The sequence below is a fragment of the Mus caroli genome, chromosome 5, assembly GCF_900094665.2.
Source record: "Mus caroli chromosome 5, CAROLI_EIJ_v1.1, whole genome shotgun sequence".
In the NCBI taxonomy this organism is placed as follows: domain Eukaryota; kingdom Metazoa; phylum Chordata; class Mammalia; order Rodentia; family Muridae; genus Mus; species Mus caroli.
The window spans coordinates 28,272,931-28,296,608 of NC_034574.1; the positions used below are offsets into that span (position 1 = coordinate 28,272,931).

Here is a 23,678-nt window from a genome sequence, read left to right on the forward strand (position 1 = left end):
CAGCCTCTACACAGCCACAGAGAGACACCTTACTTCCCCACGTATTCCCTGCCACGATGTTCTGACTCACCACACTGAAGCCCAGGAGCAGAGGAGCCAGGTGGCCATGGCCATAGATTAAAACTTCTGCAAACCATGGGCCAAACTAAATCTCTCCTTCCTTTTAAAGTCCCCCCCCCCCGCCTCAAACATTTTGTCACCCAGAGAAAAATAGTTCCAATGGTTTTATCTCCAAATACAAGAAACTCTAAAAGAGTGATTCTCAGCCCATGGGTTGCAACCCTTTGGGGAGTTGCCTAGCAGATATCATGCATGTTGGATATTTACTACTGTTTTAGAGAGAAGGATCCAATCAGATTGTGTAAGGTCTACAGCTTCAGTGTACAAACTGTTACTTTACTGTTGCTGAACATTCTCGATTAAGTTCAATGACTCTAAACATGATTGCTTGGTGTGCAGATGAGCAACTAGGAGTCCGGAGACAAACGGGAAAGAGGCTCTAATTAGATCAGTGTGCTTTTTACTTAAGATGGTTTCACGCTACAATTTAAGATGGCTGACTTCTTGGGTTCTCTCTCTTCAAGACAAAGACTTGGTGGGCTTTCCCTGACTCCCACTGTTCCAGAGGGAACTGTTGAGTGAGACTTTCAGTGCCCTCACTGGAGGACTCCTGTGATGGGAACCAATCAGTTGCCCTATGTATGGATCATACAATTCCCTGCCAGAGCCCAAACCAACTAAAGGAGAGAGGGGACTCACCCCATGCCCAAACATAAAATCTCCCTACCATCTGAGCAGACTCTGGTGCCATCTTTTGGTTCCCTCCCTACTGAGGAGACCATCATCTTTTTGTGTTTTGTCATGCCTTTGTGTATGTGCTTCTGCTTTCAACAAAACATGGTTGAATGGTAAGGCTTTGTTTTTCCTGTCTTTTTATTCTTTAAATCAACAGAATAAGAATTCATTCCTACAACCCTAGACATACCATCCTGACAGCATCAGAGACGAAATATGTTTCTCTCTTTGGGTTAGTTTTGAATCCAGGAAGCCACAAAGTTGGCCTCTAAGGGGGCCAACTTCATATATTACAGCCCTGGACATAAGAGTCAGACAGAATAGCTACAGAGGGGGATATGTAATACCACTGTGCAAATGTGGACTGGAGGACTCACAGTCACTGATTTCTTCATCTAATTCTATAAGACTAAAGACTAACTAGGGGGAGGGAGGCATGGAACCTGCATGGGAGATGGTACCATCTGAGAAGGGGCACAGAAGATCTGTGAAACAGGAGAATCGCTGTTGAGTTCGAGGCTAGCCTGGTCTACATAGAGTTCCAAGATAGAAAAACAAAACAAAGATCCAGTTCTGTAAAATACAAAAGACAACTTAATCTAGAAGTCGTTTCCTAAGGAATGAAATGTAATTCCATTTTTAATTTTAAAAGCAGGTGAGGGGGGCTGGAGAGATGGCTCATGGGTTAAGAGCACAATGCTGGTCTTGTAGAAAACCCAGCACCCATGTGCTTCTCTCACAACAATCTGTAACTCTAGTTCCTGGGGATCTAACGCTCTCTTCTGGCTTCTGCAGAAATCATGCAAACGTGAGGTAGGCTCAATTCACAGAGGAAAAAAAAGCCATTCAGTTCAGATAAAGGGTTTCAGTGACCCCCAAGTTTATTGTCTGACTACCAACAAACGGCCAACTTGAGTTCAAAATAGAAGAATTAGAATGTAGGTAAGAGGTATGATAACTAAGCAATCTCAGTCAAGGTGTGATCTGGTTGATAGTCACTTCAATTCTGTTTTTTCAGGTGGTTTTTTGCTGTAGGGTGAAGCCTACATCACAGATAATTGCTTTCACTTGGGAGCCCTGGAAGATCAACGTTGCTTAGTTTATCAGAAAGATGTTAACTGATCTTATTATTGTTCCAGGAATCCAACTTGACTACAAGTTTAGGTCAGGGACTGGACACCTTCAGACGCCTTTTGGACCCCAAATCAAGGATTCATCGCTTTTTCACAAATGCAGTTCCCAAGTGTTCCTTATGTTATTTCTGGCAGGAAAGCCCAGCTGCTCGGTGGCCCCTCCCCGTCTTATTCTATTGTAAACATTCTTTATCTTTTATTGGGAAGCCCGCTCTTGGACTCCAGAGCTGTTAATCGGCGAAAATGGAGATGAAGGAAAGTAGTTCCCGGATGGCAAAAACCGCACCCCTAAGTGACCACTCAGAGATAACGGCCACCGAGCGCTGAGGCAGGGCCTGTGACCACTACGGGAGGCGACTTCGGAGGTGTGTGTGTGGGGGGGAGGGGGTGCGACCACAACGTGAGTCGTCTCAGCCCCAACTCTCGGAACGTCCATGGCGTCGGGATCCCCGCTCTACTAAATCCTTATCTGCGGCCTACGCCAGCGGACAATTCAATGAGGAAGCCGCTCTCTAGAGCTGCCGGCGATTGGTCGAGTCCGTGAAAGGTGATTGGCTCTGGCCTTCTTCCGCTCGGGAGGCTCAGTGACATGATTGGTGCAGACTCATAGCCGCTCCGCCTGCTCCGGTACGTAGCACGTCACTATCCGGCGTGCCCCGTACCCGCCTCCTCCGCTCGGCCGGCCCAAGATGGCGGTGCAGGAGTCGGCGGCCCAGCTGTCCATGACCCTGAAGGTGCAGGAGTACCCGACCCTCAAGGTGCGTTCTAGGCGCGGTTAGGGTCGCCACCGCATCTTCGGAGGGGTCGCGGTGGTGCAGGGGCTGTGTCGCTGCCGGAGTCGCTTCTGAAGGGACTGCACGGCCGGGGGCGGGGTCGGGGGCGGTGGGGCTGCGGCTCTCCAGCGCGATGGGCACGGGCCGGGGCCTCCCGATGGGGCCAAGGGGGACCTCTCGGTGTACTGTGACCTAGGTGGTGAGGGGCGACAGAGTCAGAGGGCTTCCGAGGCCCTGGCGGCGGGGCCTGAGCCCTGCCTCCCACCCAGCCTTCAAAGCCGAGAGGCTGCGGGCCGTGCGAGTGCGGGCAGCGAGGCCACGGCCCGGGCGGCGGGCACTAAAGAACCAGGGGCCCTGGACGCGGAGGTGGGTCGCGGCGGCCCCCGGGCGTCCTTCCGGAAGCTCGGCCTGGGGCGTGGCGGGCATGCCTCTGGTGCTAATTAGGGGGCCAGTGGGGAGCACTGGCGACCCGGTGGCACCCCGCCTCGCTGGGCGTCCCCCGAACTCCAGCGCAGCTCCTGCCCTTGGTTTCCGGGGCGTGACCTTGGGTGGTCGCTGCGCCAGAGCCTTCCTTTAGGACAAACGTTCATCCCCGCCGGAAGACTGGGAGGCTTCAGTTGCTAGAGGGTTTGATGGTACCGGATGGACTGCGGTGAAGTACCTGGGAAGAAAAGCCTTAAGAGGAAGAAAAAAATTCTTTGGTTCCAAGGAAGGCCGGCAGAGCCTTCGTGTTCTACATTCCTTGGCTGAGGTCTGGGCAGCTTTTCTTCTGGAGTGCTTGGCACCTCATCCATTTCTGTGGTGACTCAGTGGTCGCTTGGTGGTGGGTGGGTCGTTTAGCTAAGGTTGAAGACAACAGGTTCTAGGCGAGACCGCTTTTTCTGTGCTCAGGGAGACCCAGATTGTGTATGGGAGGCACCTGACTTCTGCTGGTGTTCCCTTGTCAGATGTAAGCCCTAGGGAGCACTTGTTTTCCTCCCCGAGGGTGAAGTGAGTGAGCTTATATTGCACATGGAAGTCTTGGCATTCCCTGGAAGGCATCTCTTGTCATTGTCCCTGTGACATCTGACTGCTCTGGAGTAGTTTGTCTTCACAGGAGGGCAGAAGCAAGGCCCAGCTGGCCTTCTTCTATAGTTGGTGAGCAGCCATCTTTGATCAATGTTTTGTATCCTGTGCTTTATTTTACTAAGGAAGGGAGCAAACACCACCAGTCTTTTTTGTCAGATGTTCAAAATGTATGGTTTGGGGGATGGAGTAGGAGGTACTTGTGACAGACCTCGGTCTTGTACGTGCTAGGCCAATGCTCTGCTACTGAGCTACACCCTCAGGCCTTCTTTTCTTTTTTCTTTTTTCTTTTTTGAGACAGGCTTCTGTAGGCCATGAATTCTCAATTCTCTTTCTACTTCCTCCCGAGTGCTGGGATTACAGGCGACTCTTACCAATCCTGTAGTTTCCTGGCACTCTTGGATTTCTGTTGATTGACAGATGGAAACCCTGAAGCTTATCATGGTCATACTTGGGGCCTTCTATCACTAGACCTGTAACCACTGACTTGGGCCTAGCCAGGGCTTCCAGGCCTGTTGCAATGAGGTTGCTTTGGGAGAACGTGGTTATTTGTTCTGGCTTGTGAATCTGGGACCCACAGACAGGAAAGGTTTCAGAGCTCTCTCCCTCTCTGGCTTACTGAATGCATTAGGCAGTGAAATGGATGGTCAGGGTTCCTCCAGTCCGTCCTCTGGTGACCAGAAATGCACTCTGCATTCCAAAGCTATTGCACAGCTCTGACGAAAACGATTCTGTGGATCCCTGTGCAGGTACAGAGAGGTGGTGGTGTCATGTAAACAGAATCACACCTTTTTTTTTTCTTTTTTTCTCTTTGAAGAATGATAATAAGAAAAGTTTTTGTGAGTAGAAATGCTACTCCCTCCAGGTCCTGCAGACCCTTGCCTTATAACTTCTCTGCTTTGTTGACAGTGTATCTTTGCTTTGTTAATGTTTTTCCTTTACATTGTTGTTGTTTGGCTGGTTTTGACTTGTTTTTTTGAGACAGGTCTGTTGTAGCCTTGGCTGGCCTGTAACTCACTGGATAGCTAAGGATGACCTTGAGTTTCTGATCCTTCTCACTGTCTCCTGAATGCTGGGATTCCAGGCAGTGCAGTGAGAGATATCAAATCCAGGACATTCTGCATGATGAGCAAACATTCTGCCAACTGAGATGCATGCCTAGCTGCACTTCCTGTTCTTTCTCAACAGTAATTGATGATGGGTACTTTATACTTTGATTCAGAAGTGTTTGATGACAGAATCAATCAGAATACCAGGAGGGAGGTGTTTGTGGTCGGTCCTTAGGAAGGTCCAGATGCACGTATGGCATGTGAGTTGGGATCCCTCCCGGAAGTGAAGACTGGTGGCTGGAGGGCTCCCCAAAAGCAGTTGGGGCTGCAGTATACTGGACACATTTTTTAAGATTTATTCTTTGAACATTTCATAATTTATATATGTTTATTGACAGATTGTTCACCTGCAGAGCAAGACCTCTTCAGATGTGTAGGCTTGGGATCTGGCAGGTGGCTTAAGCAGTGGACCTAGATGTCTGTATTGCAGTCTCAGGCACCTAGCAGCCATCTCCTTTTCCTGTGAGGGGCTATGGCGGCATCCCCTGACCCTGGGCATGGCTCTTTTCTGTTCCTGTGTTTCCTCCATAGTGGTGGCCTGGCACAGGCTTCTTTATAAGCCTTGGAACCTTTCAGCTTCATTATCCCAGTGGTATCCCTAGCCTCTACCTACCAGGTGTAGGAGTATCCCCAGAATACCTCCAGACATTGCCAGGTTGCCTTGGATACAAAGTCACCAGTATGAGGACCTCTGGACTGAATGTTGCTTTAGGGAACTTGTTTCTGTGTTTTTCAGAGCTCTGGGAATGTGGTTCATGAGACATCCTCTTGTATTCTGACTGTAGCTTTTTTTCCTGTTGAAGTCTGACTGGTGCCAGATTGAAAGTGACAGGTCTTTGAAGCAAGGGGAGACTAGGATTCATGGCCCAGAATCATAAACTTAGATCCCCTGTTTGAATTATTTTTTTAAGCTTTTTGTTGTTGTTGTTATAAAGGGAGATTTTTCTTCTTTAGTCTACTGAAGAGATCATTCCATTAATATTTCTACTATTTTTTTTTTTAAACCCCCCTTCAGATAGCTGTAGCATAGTTTTGTGTCACCTTCTCTACTTGCCACCTAATCAGGTGGCAGCTGTCCAGTGTCAGGACCTGAAGATATTGGGGTAGCCAGCCCTGGACCCCAGCTTCTTTCTGAATCTCACCCTGGTGGTGTACCTTGATCCTCTTTGGAGCCCAGTCAGGTTCCCAGCTTCCAGGGTTCTCTTATACACAAGGACACTCAAGTATACACACACACACACACACACACACACACACACACACACACACACACCACACAAGTATACACACACACACACAGCTGCTGTTGCTGCTGCTTTACAGAAACCTGGGTACAGTATTCTCAAGCATAATCTTTCGTGTCCTTGAAGTTTGTTCTTACAGAAATACTTCCTTGCCTTTCCTGCCTTCCTGATAACAGACCAAATACTGCTTTGGAAATTCACAGCCTGAATTATCACAGAGAATGTGAGTGTGAGTGCCTAGTGCATACCCTGGATTAAACTTCTAGAGCAGTTTTGCAAACCTGATCTTGGCTGCGTTGGGAGGATCATCAAGTATGAGAAATGTTTATAGCCATAAAAGTTTGGCTTGGGACATGCACTTACTGCTAGGTGGTGGCCATAGTGGAATCCTAGAGTAGGCCAGACCTTTTGATATGCAAATTTGAGCCAGCTGTTCTCAGTGTTCAGGCTGTTTGATACTAAGGATGTTTGGTCCACTCTTTGCCCTTAAGTACTTAGAAAACTGTAATTTTATTCATTTACCAAACCCTGCCACCTTTCAACACTCAGTGTGTTCTACTCTGAAGCAGCCTCCTTTCTCTTCCTTTTAGATCCTGCCATTTGTCAGTGGGCCAGTCTGAGTTCCTTTTGTTCTTAAGGACCTGTGCCCTGATGCATGTGTCCTACCCCCTCAATCACCTTGCTTTTGATTTGTTGGACATTTGAGTGATTGTGTGTCCATTTGGCATACCTCTGTCCTTCTGAAAGGCGGATGTCTACTGAGGTTAGAAAGTGCAGACTTGAATACCTGCTGGGTTTGTTTTTTACATGTTATTGTCTTAAACAGATTTTGTGGGTTTTTTTTGTTTGTTTGTTTGTTTGGTTGGTTTTTTGAGACAGGGTTTCTCTGTGTAGCCCTGGCTGTCCTGGAACTCACTCTGTAGACTAGGCTGGCCTCAAACTCAGAAATCCGCCTGCCTCAGCCTCCCAAATGCTGGGATCAAGGGCGTGCGCCACCACTGCCCAGCCTTAAACAGATTTTGAGTTAGGAAAACAAAGTGCTTTGTAATACCTAGTTCTGTGTCGTGGGTGAACCATGTCAGAGGCACTGCTAAGTTGAGGCACAGAGTGGCAAGGGACTTGAGCAGGCCATATCCAGGACAAGCCCTTGGCCTTTGCTGTGATAGTAGTTGTTGATGAATTTCCTATCAGGCCTTTCGAGGGCCCTCAGGTGTTATGAAAGGTACTTGTGCGTGTCCTCTCGGAATTCATACCCTGCCTGAGGGAAGCGTTTAACAAGGGAGTGTTTAGTATATATAGATCTGTTAAAGGTAGCCAGGATGGGCGATATGGCTCAGCAGGTAAAGGCGCCTGCTGACAAACCTGTGACCTGATTTTGATCCCTGGAAGCCTTGTGGTAGAAGAAACCCAATTCCTAAAAGTTGTAATGTGACCTCTACTTACATGACGTCTGCATATACTCTGGCACTCATGTCCTCTCACATGTACAGACATAAAAAATAACTTTTGAAAAAGATACTACTGAAGCCAAAGTGAAGTTGAGTAGTGGAAGGGGACTGGGTTCCTTTGACTGACATGGTCAGCTAGTGATCATGGAAATAGTAGCTGGCGCTCTGAAGCCATGGACTGTGTAGTCTTAGCTGACATTGCCTTAGAAGGCACATAGGCCAGCAGGATGATAATGGCTGGGAAAGACCTAGACAGTGTGTGAGGCTGTAGGCCTAGAAGAAAGAAGACTGACCAGCATCTATACCCAGTGTGTGTCCATCTGTGGAAGTCCCTTGACTACCACTAGTCTCACGGGGCTCAGTGTCACAGAGTTCAGGCTCTGCCAGTGCTGCTGTGTATTGCTACAGAATCTTTAGACATAGGAACCATTCCTTTGAAAATTTGAAAAGAAGTATTCACTGTTGTAATAACTAGTAAGTATCTGCCAGAATGTGACTGAATGGAGAAAACACTGGGCCTGGTTTTACTTTTCTGATTGTGAACTTCTGGTGCTACCCAGTACCTGCCTCCATCTCAGGCTACCTTCCCTCCTATCCTGTTTGTTTGTTTGTTTGGAGGCAATGTCTCTGTAATCCTGGCTGTCCTGTAGCTTGCTATGTAGACCAGGCTGGCTTTGAACTCAGAGATCCACTTCTGACTCCCAAGTGGTGAGGTTTAAGGTGTGCACCATCATGCCCAGCCTCTTCCTGCTGTCCTTTTAGATACTCTTTCCTACTCATCTGTCTTCTACGACCTTTACCAGCTCAGCTGTCAATGCCTATCATGAGTTATGGGTTCCACATGTCCCACTTTAACCTAACTTTAGGGCATTCGCTTGTGTTCCTGCTTTTCTGTTGTGTTGCACTTGCCCAGCTCCCGCCTTACTGGGGTGGTCTGTGAGTATGTAGCCAACAGCTGTTGCTGCTCTCCCCATCTTCTCCTTTCTCTATCATACTGCTCTGCCCCACTTTTCTCCAGGTTTTCTCCATCCTTTTCTGGGTAGTCTATTGGTACCTTTACTGTTTCTCCACAATCAGGAATCATTTTTGCTTGCTCATTGGTGTCACCAATTAACCTTGAGAGGTGAGGTGGCCTTAGTGCTTGATGTCAGGCTTCTGCCTCCAGCTAGGCTTCTCCAGCTCTCAAGCAGTGGCTACTGCAGTGTATGTTTCTTTGGTTATCTGGGAGGTAGGTCAGGAGTGCCACTTGCAAAATGAGCAATAGATACTGGCCTTGAAGCCTCAGACCTACTGCTTACCATCCTAGTTGAAGACAGTGTCTTCTTGACTTGTTCCATGGCGGGCTACAACTCCTAGGTTGTCACTCTACCCTTTCAACACACATGGAGTCACACCTCCAAGTCTCCTGTTCTCTTTAAAATCCTTAGTTAATAGTAGCTGCTGGGAGACAGGCTTCATGTCTAGCTGGGAAGGTTGAGAACACTGCTATGCCACGTGGACCAGTTTCCTGTGGGGCATCTTTCCAGAATCCCTGTGGAACATTTATAAACATAGACTGGCCACATCTATCTAGACTTACATAGCCCATTTGTAGCTTACTGTTGCCTAAATAAAAGAGAGATTTGTGGTCATTTCTTAGCCTGTTTTTGTTTTTAAATTCCCATTTGTTTGTTTTGAGATAACTCTCTATATATATCTCTGGCTGTCCTGGAAGTCACCATGTAGACCAAGCTGGCCTCAAACTCAGAGATCTATTTACCTCTGCCTCCTGAGTGCTGGGATAAAGGGCATACACCTCTGCATCCTCCCTATTTATAATTTATTTAAGTTTATTTATTATTATAAATAAGTACACTGTTGCTGTCTTCAGACATACCAGAAGAGGGCACCAGATCTCATTATGGATGGTTGTGAGCCACCATGTGGTTGCTGGGATTTGAACTCAGGACCTTCAGAAGAGCAGTTAGTGCTCTTACCCACTGAGCCATCTCGCCAACCCTATTTATTAATTTTTAAAGGTTTATTTTTAGTTAAGTGTGTGGGTATGTGCTTTTGAGTGCAGGCTATTTGGGAAGGCCAGAGGTGTCACCTCTGGAGCTAGAGTTGCACTTTGAGCCGCCTGGAGTGGGTGCTGGGAACCAAACCTCAGGTCCTCTGGGGCACCAAGTGCTCTTAACCCTTGAACCATCTCTCTAGCCTCCCACCCCTTCCCTGTTTTGGTTTCTTTTTAGTATTAACAATTCAACAGAATTACCTACACTTGTGGCCTTTTTTCTCCTTCTCTTTCTATTAGACATCTCCTTTAGAATATGTGTTGGTCACTGCTGTATCCCTGCACATCCAAGTACCTGGCACAGAGTCATGATAAACAGCCATTGGCCAAATGAAATTCTCCACTGTCTGGTTGGAAAATTCCTTAAAACTTAGTGTCACTTTTGTTCACTTCTTGAATTCCAGCATGCTTTTCTAGGCAGGCACATCCCTTCTTTGTTTCCTTTAAATTAGTCTTCTAACCTACTTGTGCCTGATTGCAACATCAACCTCCTGTCCATACAGGTCTGGCATTCTTACTGATAAATTCCAGTCTAGAGTTAGCCATCTGTGTGAACTCTGCATTAGCCCAGTAGTTGCTCACTTCTGGGGGCCCTGGGGGCTCACTCAGAGGGTCCCTTGCATCAAAGAGCTGTTTCATGTATTGCTCTTTTCATTCGCCTTAAGTTCCTCGGCTTGTACCATACCCGATGGGCTGTGTTCATGGCTTGCTTTTCATTTGCGACCTGTTTGCCTATACTCATTGCCTTGTTCCAGTGACTTTGAAATAAGTCATCTGTTCTCTACCCCTGCTCATCTTCATCCCTCGCAATTAAAAGATTCGCAAATAATAGCTGCCTTCTAGTTATCCAGTGAACAAAGTGTCCCATTTTCTCTCCTCTTTCCCTCCCTCTCCCTGAGAACTGTCTTTAGAATAGCCTCACTTCTGTTCTTACTCACATTGTCCATGGTCATGCTGTTGCTAGGGCCACTGGGCAACCTTATAGGGCTGCTCAGACCCTTTGACCACATGTCCATTCACAGCAACCTGCTAACAGGTATCCTGGTGTTCATCTTGACCTTTTCAAGCTAGTGACTTCTCTGTAGTCTTGAGGTACATTCCTGTTTGGCTTCCCCAGGCTCACAGCCAACTCTCATTCTTCATGATTGAACTATCTGCAGAATACTGGAACAGCACCCAAGCGTGACCCTGGTAGTTGTGTTCTTGGTGATAAGGAATTCTCTATCCACTTGGCTGATATGCCCTAGATCCCTGCTCCAGGAGCCTGAAAAGCATTACCGTAAACTCTGTAAGTTGCTTAGTTTAGAATGGTTAAAGTGGGTTTTTAAAAATCTTTTATTTTATGTTTATGTGCATTGGTGTTTTGTCTGCATGTATGTCTGTGTGAGGGTGCTGGGGATGGGACCTGGAAGAGCAGCCATTCTCTTAACCGCTGAGCCATCTCTCCAGCCCCAAAAGTGGAACTTGTAAATCTGTTGTGGGGTTACTTTTGAAACAGGGTTTTGCAGTATGGATGAGGGAGGGACTCTTGAGGTCCCATCCCCTTACTGAGGAACTGTTGGCAGTTGATAGCTGCTGCTGGGGGACGTAGAATCATTCTTCTTTATAGGTGTGGCCCAGGCTGGCCCTGAGCTCTTCAATCTTACTGCCTTGGATGTCTGAGTGCTGAGTTCTGCTATCTTGGTTTAGGCTTTAACTTAATTGCCTTCCCCAAATCCATCTCCCACTTTCCTCCTACAGTAAAGGACAGCCAGTGGGGACAGAAATTTGGAGGAAGCTTTGACCCTACACCTGTTCTTGGATGTATTTTATGAGCACCTGAGTGGGAGCCTCCTGCCTAACTCAGGTGCTGCTGCTGAGAATGGGTGGGGCTTCAGCTCTGCAGAGTGCATGTGACTCCAGCTCTGCAGAGTGCATGTGGCTCCAGCTCTGCAGAGTGCATGTGGCTCCCAGGGGGTTGCTTGCTCTATCTCTGCCCATCATATCCTTTTGCAGATAGCTTACAGTTCACAGGCCATATAGTTTGCCGGGTGGTTCCTTAAGTAAAGGTCAAGAGTTTGAAGAGGAGTCAGCCCAGCTCTTCATGATGCCTTTCCTCTACTACCACAGCAGCCTCTCTTCTCAGCCCTCTGTCCTGTCTCCTGGTTTCTCATTCATGTCACCTACTGAAATGGCAATTGTGCTTCTTTCTGCCTTCTCCTACAACCAGTACTTCATCCACTGCACTGTGTTGCTCATGGAAACTCTGCTGAAGGGTAAAGGCAATTCTAAGTATTACTCTGGCCATTCTACCGGTGCAGTGGCATAAGGCTCAGAGGACATCAAGAGGCACTCATCAGCACACACCAGTATAATTGATTACCTGCATAGGACCTGCAGAAGATCAGAGACTCAAACTTCCTGCATGGATAGGAAAGGAACTCTTGAGGTCGTCAGTAGCTCCTGGGGAAGTAGAAGAATTCTTCTTTGTAGGTGTGGCCATTAATAGGTTCCCCACTCTCCTTTGGATGGCCCCATACCCATGCACATAACTGGATTTACTAGGTTATGAGGGATGAAGGAAGAAGAAAAAATAATGAAATTGGGATGAGTGTATTAGGGTGAATATCATATTTCATGTATGCATGTAAAAAGTTCTATAAGAATAATCTTTAAAGCGTAGTCCAGACAGAGTAGGTAGGGGTCATATGCTGAAGGATGAGTATATACTCTAAGTACGCTCAATATGAGTGGAACAAAAAGCGTCTGGAGAAGAGCAGACAAAGCTAGTGAGGTAGGCAGCTGTGAAGGACCTGCAGTAGATGCTGTGCTGTGTTCCTGCTTTTCATATGGGAAGTCAGAACTCCAAACACTCCAGTGCTTCTTAATATCCCCAGTCCAGATAGAAGATAGAGTTCTTTGACTCATCCTAGCTGAGCAGGACCCTGTGGCAGGTTCTGGCCAGTGTGCTATGACTTGGGACCAAGTCTCATTTCCAGGGCCAGGGCCTACGATGGCATGATTCTCAAAGTCTTGCTAGGATGTCAGGCTTTGCAGACCTTGGTTGCAAATGAGAAAACAACCAGAGGTTAAAAAGGCAGAAAGTACATTAATGTTTGCCCAGACTAGAAGAAATAGAATTATAGCAATCTATTCGTGAGATTAAAAGCATGTTTTAAAAAGAGATTGTAATAATAAATGCAGTTCTCTGTAAACAAGAAAAGTTAAAGAATCATAGTCGCTAGATGAGTGAACTTTGAAGTATGAATAATGCCTCAGTAAAGTTGCTGGAAAAACAAAACAAACAAAAAAGTATGAAGTAGAAGTTAGGAACAACTGTTAGGAAAGTTTAGTGGGGAGCTGGAGAGAGGGTTTAACAGGAGCACTTGGTTTTTAGAGGACTGGATTCAATTCTCGGTACCCATATGGCAGCTAAAAACCAGCTGTACCTCCCGTTCTAGGCAGTCTGATGCCCTCTTGTGACCTCCAAGGGCAAGCACACATACTGGCAGGCAGAACACCCATATACATATAAAACAACAACAACACAAAACTTGTAAAATAAAGTTTAGTGGTCAGCTGGCCATGCAGTAGGCACTGAGCCCAGCCACTGCCCTCTGTACTATCAGTGGCCAGTTGTATCATATCCTGAGGAGATGTCTATTCACGACAGCATGCCAATTGGAAGAAGTGGCCAGGGTGAACCTTGGGCTGACAGTGGTGATACTGAAGGAGTTTGAGAAAGAACACAGCTGGTGGAAGACAGGCGTTAACATTGAGTGTCTTGCTTCTGTGCGGAGTTAGTAATGATGCCCGGTGCATGTTGTGCATTGGACAGTGCTTTTTACTTAGAACAAGGGAAACACCAAGAAGAGCAGAACGCTACTGACCCCAAGAGCCCAGGTTACTTGGGACTGCTGGTGGGCTCTGTGTTACCTACAGACTGAGAGTAAGCCTCCCTCACTAGTGTGAGGTGTCACTGGTGCGTTAAGGCTTGCTGTAGGTTGGTTCATTGAATTGTGTCAAGGATGAAGACTTCTGACCACATGAGACTGGCTGTAGTGCCTTTTGGTGTCATGCCATGCCAGCTTTAGCAGAGCATGCTATGCTGCATTGTGCGCTGCCTGTGTGTTACTCTGTTTGGGTTTTCCTCAAATGGACTGCTGGCATAAAACAGGTCTGCATGTGACCAGTGGGTTATAAATGGACATGGTAAGGCACGCCTTTAATCCCAGCACTTGGGGGGGGGGGCAGAGGCAGGTGGATTTCTGAGTTCGAGGCCAGCCTGGTCTACAAAGTGAGTTCCAGGACAGCCAGGGCTATACAAAGAAACCCTGTCTGGAAAAAAACAAACAAAACAAAACAAAAAAATGGATATGAAGGTGGGCCTAGGAAAAAGGAGCGATGATGTGGCAGGCGCTCTTTCCATTTTGATCTTTGTCAGCCACATTGTATTATGGCTTCTTAGAATTAGACTAGAAACATGTAGTTGTTTTTTAAAGAAGTCCACTTGAAGTAGGGGTTTAGGCTGTTGCTGTCTGTCTTCATGGTGTGGCCATACTTGGAGTAACAGCTTTGGGTAGCACAGAACTTCTGTGATTTGCTAGAGATGCTATTTGCATGCTCTCTAGGGCACAGATGATATGGTTGGCTTCTTAGCAAATGCTTGGGATGCTTACGCTGAGGCTTTTTTTTTTAAGGTTTATTGCTATTATGTGAATGAGTGTTTGCCTGCATACATGTATATTCCTATGGAGGTCAGAAAAGGGCCTGGGGCCGGGCGTGGTGGCGCACGCCTTTAATCCCAGCACTCGGGAGGCAGAGGCAGGCGGATTTCCGAGTTCGAGGCCAGCCTGGTCTACAAAGTGAGTTCCAGGACAGCCAGGGCTACACAGAGAAACCCNGAGTTCCAGGACAGCCAGGGCTACACAGAGAAACCCTGTCTCGAAAAACCAAAAAAAAAAAAAAAAAAAAAAAAAAAAAAAAAAAAAAAGAAAAGGGCCTGGGACTCCTGGAGTTGACGTTAGAGATGGCTGTGAGCCACCAAATGAGGGATAGGAACTGAACTCAGGTCCTCTGGAAGAAGAGTTAAGTGCTTTTAACCTTTGAGTTATCACTCCAGTACCTTTGAGGTTTCTTAATTGTGAGCAATAAATGCCTCATGTCATCAACAAACAAAACAAAAACAACCCCTTCCTTCCTATACTGGTGGAAATGGCTAGAAACACAATGACAAGCTAAAGCACCTTCTTTTGGCCATGGCAGTGGGGAAGGGGAGTATTCAGCAAATGATGTCAGAAAGCTCAAAGCAGGTATGGGAGACAGCTTGAGGAAAGGAGGCCCTGAAGTAGACAACAGAGTGCTGCTTGGCAGGTGGGAATGCAGCTGCTTCTCTCCAGCCTCAGCAAGTCATGTGTGCATGACTGGGCTTCCATGGTGGAAACAAGGATGTTTGGTAACTCCAACAACAGCTAACTAGAGAGAGCCTGACTTTAAATACCGAGTTATCATATGGGGGCTGGAGTGATGGCCCAGGTTAAGAACAGCTATTCTGACAGAACACCTGAGTTCAGCCTCCAGCACCCACATGGTGGCTCACAGCCATCAGTGGGCAATGCCCATGGTGTAGGCAAACCACTACTGTACATAAATCTTTGATTGTTGTTTGGTTGGTTTTGGGTTTTTTTGTTTGTTTGTTTGTTTGTTTGTTTGTTTTTTAGACAGTATTTCTCTGTAGCCCTGGCTGTCCTAGAACTTGCTATGTAGACCAGGCTGGCTTCCATCTCAGATCCTTCTGCCTCTACCTCCCAAATGCTTAGAATAAGTAAATATTTAAAAAAAAAAGAAAAAAGAAAAATATTGTCACTGACTCCTGCTACACCCAGACACATTGAGAGATATCAAGTATGTGTACTAAGTATAAAATTTTAAATATTGGCACAAGCAGATAAAATAAGACTAAATTGAAACTCAAATATAGTCTTCTAAACAATCCTCCAGACATAAACTAAGAATTGATTCAAATGTATAAGAAAAAGTAGGACCTTTGTTTCTGTACAGAGCTGATGGGGGTACAAACAATGTGTTATCAAAGGAAAAACGTATTGAGTTGAACTATAGAAAGTGCATTTTTATTCGTTAAAAAGCAATAACTAATGACCCTGCAATATGCAAAGGCAGTTGTTTAAAACTTCCCAGTTGCCTGGAAAAGCCCAGTACTGGATAGCTTTATTGGTGAATTCTATTAGACATTTTAAAAGGGAATACATCAACTCTACACAAACTTTTCTAAGAAATAAGGAAGAAAGGGCATTTTTTAAACTTCATTTTTGTGAGCCTAGTATTATTCCTAGCAAAGTCAGACAGTAACACATGGAAACTATAGAACAGTGTTCTTTATGAATAAGTACAAGCTAAAGCCCTGGCAGTTTCCGCATCTAAGCTAGGCTGGTATCCCAAGCACTTGGAAAGTAGAAGTAAGAAAATCAGATCAGGAAGTCTATAGTTAGTCTGGGCTGACACTCCTCAAAATACCAAATGAATATTACCCCAGAAATGCAAAGTTAGTTTAACTTGTGGAAATCAGTATAATGTACATATTATTGGAATAAAGGACAGAGACCGCGTGACCAACTAAAGAAATGCAGAAAAAGCACTTGACAAAGTAACACCTATTAAAGCTAAAAACACCAACTTCCTCAGCCTTATAAAGGGCTTCTAAAAAACCAGCATGTTAACATACTAATTGTGTTAACAGTAAATTAACTTAATTGTGAACAGTAAATGCCTCATGTCATCAAAAAACAAAACAGAAACAACCCCTTTCCTTCCTATACTGGTGGAAATAGCTAGAAACACAATGACAAGCTAAAGCACCTTTTTTTGGCCATGGCAGTGGGGAAGGGGCTAGGGGCATTAACATACTACCTAGCCGGGTGGTGGTGGCGCACGCCTTTAATCCCAGCACTGGGGAGGCAGAGGCAGGCAGATTTCTGAGGTCGAGGCTAGCCTCGTCTACAAAGTGAGTTCAACATACTACCTAACGGTCAGAGTTGAAAGTGCCCCTGAGGTCAGCAACAGCACAGACACTACTCCTTACCCACTTACATTCTACCCTTGGTCTGTAGGTTGTAGCCAGTGCAGACAGACAAGGAGGCCAACACTGCCAGAGCAGAAAGAAAGAAGGAAGATGACATGATCATGGGTGCCTAATGCACGTTATCACACAGTTAGACTTAATAATAGTTCATCGGTGTTGCAGAGTACAGAAGCAGTGTATAAAAATAAGCTGTATTTCTGTACCCTAGAAGTGATCAGCCTAAAACAATTTTTGATTTACTGTAGCACAAAAATAATACAGCATGTAGGAATAAGACAGTATTGTTAGGTTAGCATTACTTCCTGAACTGATGCACAGGGTTAGTGTGAGCTGCATCAAAAGCTCAGCTGGCTTTTCCCCCCTAGAAATTGGCAAGCTGCTTGTAAATCCACAGTATGAGTCAGGAACCCAAACCAGCCAAGATAACTTCATAAATAGTGGTTATAGAACTTGGAGTTTTGGGTTTCAAAACTTCTTATGGAGGTGTGACCAGGTGATATTTGCAAAACAATAGACAAATCTACCCAGATTGAGGGTAGGCATTTATTTATTTTGCATTGCTGAGGTTTGAGCCCAACACTGTACAGTTTGAACTCAACACCTTGCTGAGACAGCTGGGTTTTCACATACAAAGTAAAGTTGGGTCCCTACATCACATCATACACAAAAACTAAAAGTCAAAGAACTAGATGAAAGATCTAAAATTAAAAAACTTGTAGAAAGCTAGAACAATATCAGCAATAGCTCTGACCTTGAGTCTGGATTCTCAACCCCTGAGCACAAGCCTGGGTGGAAGACTGCTCTATGGGGAGCTGTGAACATGAGAAGACTGGTTTTGGAGAGAGTGTCTGTCTCCATCTTGAGATTATACATGCTAAATAAAGGCCCAGGTCTTGAGCTATGGCTTTGAGAGCTGATTGGATTTGGGACAGAGCCCCAGTGATAAAGTTAGGGTTCTTAGGGTTTGTATTTCTGAGAGTCTTCTGCAGCTCAGGCTGATCCTGAAGTATAGTTTATGTCCAAGGATGATGAGGTTTTTACGTTTTGCATTTTTACTTTAAACATACTTCTTTCGAGTTTTATTTTAACCCCTTGTTCCATTTGCCATTTGTTTGTTTAGGATTTTTTTGACACAGGGTTTCTTTGTGTGGCCTTAGCTGCCCTGGAAGTAAGTGTATACCACACATCTGTGCTCCATGTCTGTGGAGTCTAGAAGAGAGTAGGGGATCCTCTACAACTGGATACAGACAGTTGTGAGCTACCACACATTGGTGCAGTAAGTGCTTGTAACTGTTGAGCCATCTCCAGCCCTCCTTTTGAATATAAATATATTTGTTCATTTTCACCTACTACCCTCTTATCCCCTCTTATCCTATCAAATCTATCTTCTTTCAACAAGTCCCCCTACTTACTTTGTTTTATATTTTTGTGAACTAGTAAGTTTAATTTAGAGTTGCTTGCACGAGCATGGGAGGGAATTATCTACTGGAGCATAGGCAGTATACCACTGAAGAAAGAGATACCCACTCCTGCAGCAACCTCTAATTGCCAGCAGCTCCTTGTGGAGTGTAGGGCTTCATGAACTTCTTCCCAATCCATGATGGGATACTAATGGGCCCCATCTTGTGCAGGTAGCCACAGCATTCTTCCCCATCCTGTGACTCTTACATTCTGTCTGCTCCCTCTTCAGTGTTCCTTGAGCTGTGGAGGGGGTGACACACAGATGTCCCATTTAGGGCCCAGTACACAACAGTCATGTACTCTCAGCACGTTGGTCAGTTAAATGAGTCTTTGCATTAACTCTTGCTAGCTACAAAGAGAAGCTTCTCTGACCAGGACTGAGAACTATAGTTATAGTTCTATAGTTATAGTTAGAAGGCAGTGTGACAGCATGGCCATTTAGCAAAGCAGCTATAGTAAGTTTCCCACTAGGGAACCAGCCATAAACTTTTGACCAGGTTTAGAGTACCGACTGTCAGTTCCTGCTGTGTTGTGGGTCCAAAACCCAGTCAGAAAATGGTTAGTTATCCCAGCGAATTCCACACCACTATTGCAACAGTGCTCAGGTCTTTCCTGGAAGGGTGGTAGTGTAGCACATGGGTTCCACAGCTGAGTAAGTCTACCAATGACTAATTTTCCTCTCTAGCAAGCAGGCTATGTAGCACCTTCCAGCACTCTATGAAAGCTAGCCAGCAAGAAGGAAGCTTCCAGCTCAGTTCCATCTTGATTTTCTATTTCTGCCACCAGAGTGTGCGGTATTTTCAGCATTGGGGTCTTAACCATCCAATTCTGATTCACAAACCATGAGCAATGGCAGTAGAGCCTGTATTATTTTGGGGACAACTGGGGAGGGATCCCACATCTGGCACTGGAATTTTCATTTACTAACCTATGGCTTTGGGAGCAATATTATTCACCAGTGCAAAGTGACTACATTCAAAGTGTTTTTTAAATTTTTATTTCAGTGTTTAATTAGCTTACAAAATAGGTTTTCACATGACTTTTTAATATACCCTTAGTTTTGGTTAACCCTCCCCCACCCCTACTCTTCCCCATCTCGCCTTAAACCTTTCTGCCCAAATCACTTCCCTGTTTACTGCCATATCACATGTGTTCCACTATCAAGTGATCTTGAAATTCCATTCTCCTGCTTGAGTACAAGCACTCGGGCATATGCCACCATGCTTGGTTCTGTGTGCTGCTGGGGATAGAGCAAAGGGCTTCATGCATGGTTGTCAGACACTGCATTCTTGTGCAGCACTGGTCCTAGCCTGGATTAATGTGGGCTTATGTGTGGCGTGCATGAGTGGAGATCAGAACAGCATTCAGTTCTCTTTCTGTAATATGGGTCCTAGGTATCAAACTCAGATGATCAGGCTTGGGAAAAAAGCCTTTTACCCACTGAGCCGTCTTCCTCTGCGCGCATACCAAAAGAAAATGTGAGATCATGAGATCATAACTAACCACCAACAAGAGTATCTTTGCCAGACTTAGCTCAGCCAGTCTCTCAACCTTGCTCTGAGACTTGCGACCTTTTTAACTTCATGTAGTAAAGACTGTTTGTGTAAGCTTCCTGAGATGACCAAAAGAGCTGCTTACAAAATAGGAAGAAACATTTGCAAATCACCTCTCTCGTAAGAGCTAGTATTTAGAGTATATGAAGAAGTCTTACTGTTGAGTAATAATTTAAATTTCAAAAATGAGCAAGCATAGTAGATAAAGCAAAGATTTCAACAATGCAAGCTAGAAGACCAGAGCTCAGATCCCCAGCACCTCCCCCATAAAGCCATGATGTGGGAGCTTCCTTGTAGCCACCTAGTCCTAGAGGCTGAGACAGGGTATCCCAAGGCAGCTGGCTATGTAGACTAGCCAAATGCCCTGATAAAATAGAGAGGGATTAAGAAGACACCATTAATACCAGTTTCTAGCCTGTACATGCTGGCCCTGGGCACCTACATGCATTCCAAAACCTAAAACAATTCGAAGGCTTTTTCCAGAAAGCCACTGGGACATACTGTTTCCTTCTGCTAGAATGGCTACAGAAGAAAGATGTGGAGAAATTGTAAACCCTTAGACACTGTTGATAGGAGTGAAAAACAGTTGTGCTACCTTTTGAAACAACCTAGGCATTTATTAAGTAGTCCATACAAGGAACAAAAGCCTTACTCATAATGGCCCCAAAGTACATGTGGTCTCAATTTGTGTACATAAACTGAGTTATTAACACAGGATTATGCATCCAGACAGAGCATAGAACACTGTTCATCATGGTAACATCGTGGATCGGTTTCTGAAACAACATTAAGTCAAAGGTCAGGGAACGTCCCTATAACCTAAGGTTTCAGTTGTGTGAAATTCCAAGAACAGAGACAGTCGTGTCTGCGTGCTTGTGTCTTGAGGGATGGCCGTGGCATGTTTATGAAAACACTCTCCGAGTAGATAGTCGTAATGACCTCACAACCTTGCAGTTCCACTGAAACCTTGTAAGTGGTACGTTCTAGGGGGAGTTAGCGTCTGTGAATCATATAAATAAAAATAACAGCATACTCCTTTTTTTTTTTTTTTAATTTGGTAAGGATTAGCTTTACTGACAACAGAAAAAGGTACAGCCTGGCTGATTGGCTGGTGTACACGGCTCTGCATAATGAGCAATTTTCAGAATAGGTCTGTGGATTGATGGGGTCAAGAAACCAGGCATGATCTGTGGCTCACATCACATCTGCTCCACTTGTGGCCCTTGCACATCAGTAATGTGAGTCTTAGACAGTGAAGAGTTACTCAGCACATGTGTGTGTGTGTGTGTGTGTGTGTACTATCCTCAATCAGGGAAGCTATGAACACTGGGAATGTTATTTGCTCTGAGGTAAGAGGACTCTGCTTTTAAAGACATAGTATAAAGAGGGGGAAAACACAATTTGATTGTATATCTAAATTAAAATATCTGGATTCCATTGAATTAAAATATATTAAGAACAGATTTCACTCTCCCACCACGGGGTGTTGGCTCACACCTTTAATATCAGCACTTGGGAGGCAGAGACAGGTTGATGTCTGTGAGTTCAAGGCTAGCCTGGCCTACAAAGCAAATTCTAAGACAGCCGGGGCTACACAAAAAATGCGTGTATGGAAAGAGGAGGGCTTCGCTTCCCTGCCCTGCAGACAGCCTTGCTGTGTAGCCCAGGGTAGCCTCAAATGTATGATTTCCCTGCTCGAGTGCTGTGAGTAGCTGGGATAACAGTCATATGCTGCCTTGCCTGGCTTCATGTAACTTGTATTATGATAACCAAAGCTGTGGGTCTCATGGTGCTTTGCTGTTTATAGATGTCTTACTTTATGATGGAGGGGGGTGGTCAAACCTGGAGCTCAGTTCATGGTAGCTAGTGAGCTATTTTTTTTTTTTATTTCTGATATCCAGCATTGTTTATAAAAAGAAAGAAGTAGTTGTGGTAGTATATGCCTATAATATAAGCACCTAAGATGCCAAGGCACAAGGATTATGAGTTTAGGGCATCTTGGGCTACATGAAATCCTGTCTGGATTTATAATAATGGTAATGCCACAGACTTAGCCATACTGTCTAATTTGTCCCATTTCCTGTGTCTTTTTTCCCCTTCTCCTTCATTTCTTCCCTTTTGGTACATTGATAGGGATGTTCTTTTGTTTGTTTGTTCCTTACAAAACCATAGTTCACAGCCATATTCAGTTGAGGCAAATGAATGCCTAAAACATTGTCAGATGCAGCTGGGTGTGCAGTGCCCAGAGGAGTCCTGCTGTTAGTTGGTCTGTGAGAGAAGAGCTTCCCAGGGAGCTTGCTTCTGTGAGCCTAGTCTCCACTCCTTTATACAACAGTGGTTAGTCCCTTTGACTGACAGTCTAGTTCCTGTGGATGGGGCACCATGGCTTCTTTACTGTCATCCCTGTTGATGAGCATTGAACTGGGCCGTCTCTTCCTTCCTCAAGGATGGGGTTACTGAATCATCTGGTGGGAGTCTCTTTCCATGAGAAACTGCCCAACTTTGCAGAGAATTATTCAAGTGCCAACAGGGGTCAACTGTTTCTCAGCTTGATTGAATTGCTCTTTGAACCAGAGTTCTCTAGAGAACCAGAATCAATGGGATGTGTTTATAGAAATATTAAAAATAGTGAATTGCCTTGTGGGAGTCTGAAGGCAGGGAGATTTCAAGATACCTGGCAAACCAGGGCGTGGTGTATTCTCAGAAAAAGAAGGTCCATGGTAGAGTTCTAATCCAAAGATGTGCAGATCTGAGACCTATGTATGATAGGCCAGAAGACCGACAGCAGCGGCAGCCCAGCTGGGTGCACACGGGGTTTGACTTATGCACTCTGTTTACTTCTTCACCTGGTTGAACACAACCCACAGCTAAGAAGCCATCAGCTCTGCTGAGGACTGGCCTGCTGGCTCATCCAGAAACATGCTCATGAAAAGGTGATACCTAAGGGTAGCCACTGTCCATTTTCTTTTCTATTTCCTGTGACAAGCAGCTATGTAGATCTTCCGTATGTCATGGAAGGCATTTCTTTTGAGCTCTCTGACTTGTTTTGAGAATGGGGTTTTTGCTATCATAATTAATTTTTTTTTGTAGGCATTCCATATTTTCCTTGGAAGGGGTCATGCTAGATGTGTAAATTTCTAATGGCTTCTTTCCGGTGTCTGATTCTACTCTCTTTGCTTAGGTGGTTGTCTGCAGGGCAGAAGCTTGGCTTTGGTGAAGACTGTTAATGATGAATTTTCATTTATAGTTTGTGTGGTTAGTGTCATTTACAACGCTTGTGTCCTCTTCAAGGTCATGACAATGGCTTGTTTCTTCCTTAGATGATTTTCAGGGAGTTTTAGCTTTATGTTTAGATCTGTGATCTGTTTCAGGATGGTCTTGGTAGATAGACTAGGCATGGCTTGGTTTTCACTGCTCTCAGGGAGTTCCTAGCCCTAATATTGTTGCAAAAACTACTGTTTCCTTTGCCTCGTGGTTGGACTTGTATGGGTGGATGTGGAGGTGGGTTTTCCACCTTCATTTGACCCATAGCTAATCTCAGACCAGCACATTGCTAAGGGAATAGAACAACTATTGCTGATAGTTATTTCTTGGCCTTTGAGAGATGAGATGGCTCAGCAGTTAAGAGTACTGACTGCTCGTCTGAAGGTCCTGAGTTCAAATCCCAGCAACCACATGGTGGCTCACAACCATCCGTAATGAGATCTGACGCCCTCTTCTGGTGTGTCTGAAGACTGCTACAGTATACTTAGATATAATAATAAATAAATCTTTTTTTAAAAAATAGTTATTTCCTTATGTTGTGGCGTGGCGTTGCGTGGTGTGGTGATGATGTTGAGATGGAATTACTTTTATGCAGCCCAAGCTCAAATACAGTATCCTCCTGCCTTGGACTCCTGAGTGCTGGGATCACAAAGGTATGTATGCACCGTGCTCAGGAATAATAGTATTGATATCAGGTCCCAG

General features: G+C 45.2%; 1 protein-coding gene across 1 annotated transcript in view; it reads left to right on the forward strand.

The window, feature by feature from the left end:
• Window positions 1–2,554: 2,554 nt before the first annotated feature.
• Window positions 2,555–23,678, forward strand: part of Maea (macrophage erythroblast attacher) — a 39,553-nt gene continuing 18,429 nt past the window's right edge. The window contains exon 1 of the mRNA XM_021163057.2: window positions 2,555–2,686. Within this exon, the coding sequence (XP_021018716.1) occupies window positions 2,618–2,686 (69 nt within the window). The 5' untranslated portion in view covers window positions 2,555–2,617. The remainder of the gene's footprint in view (window positions 2,687–23,678) is intronic.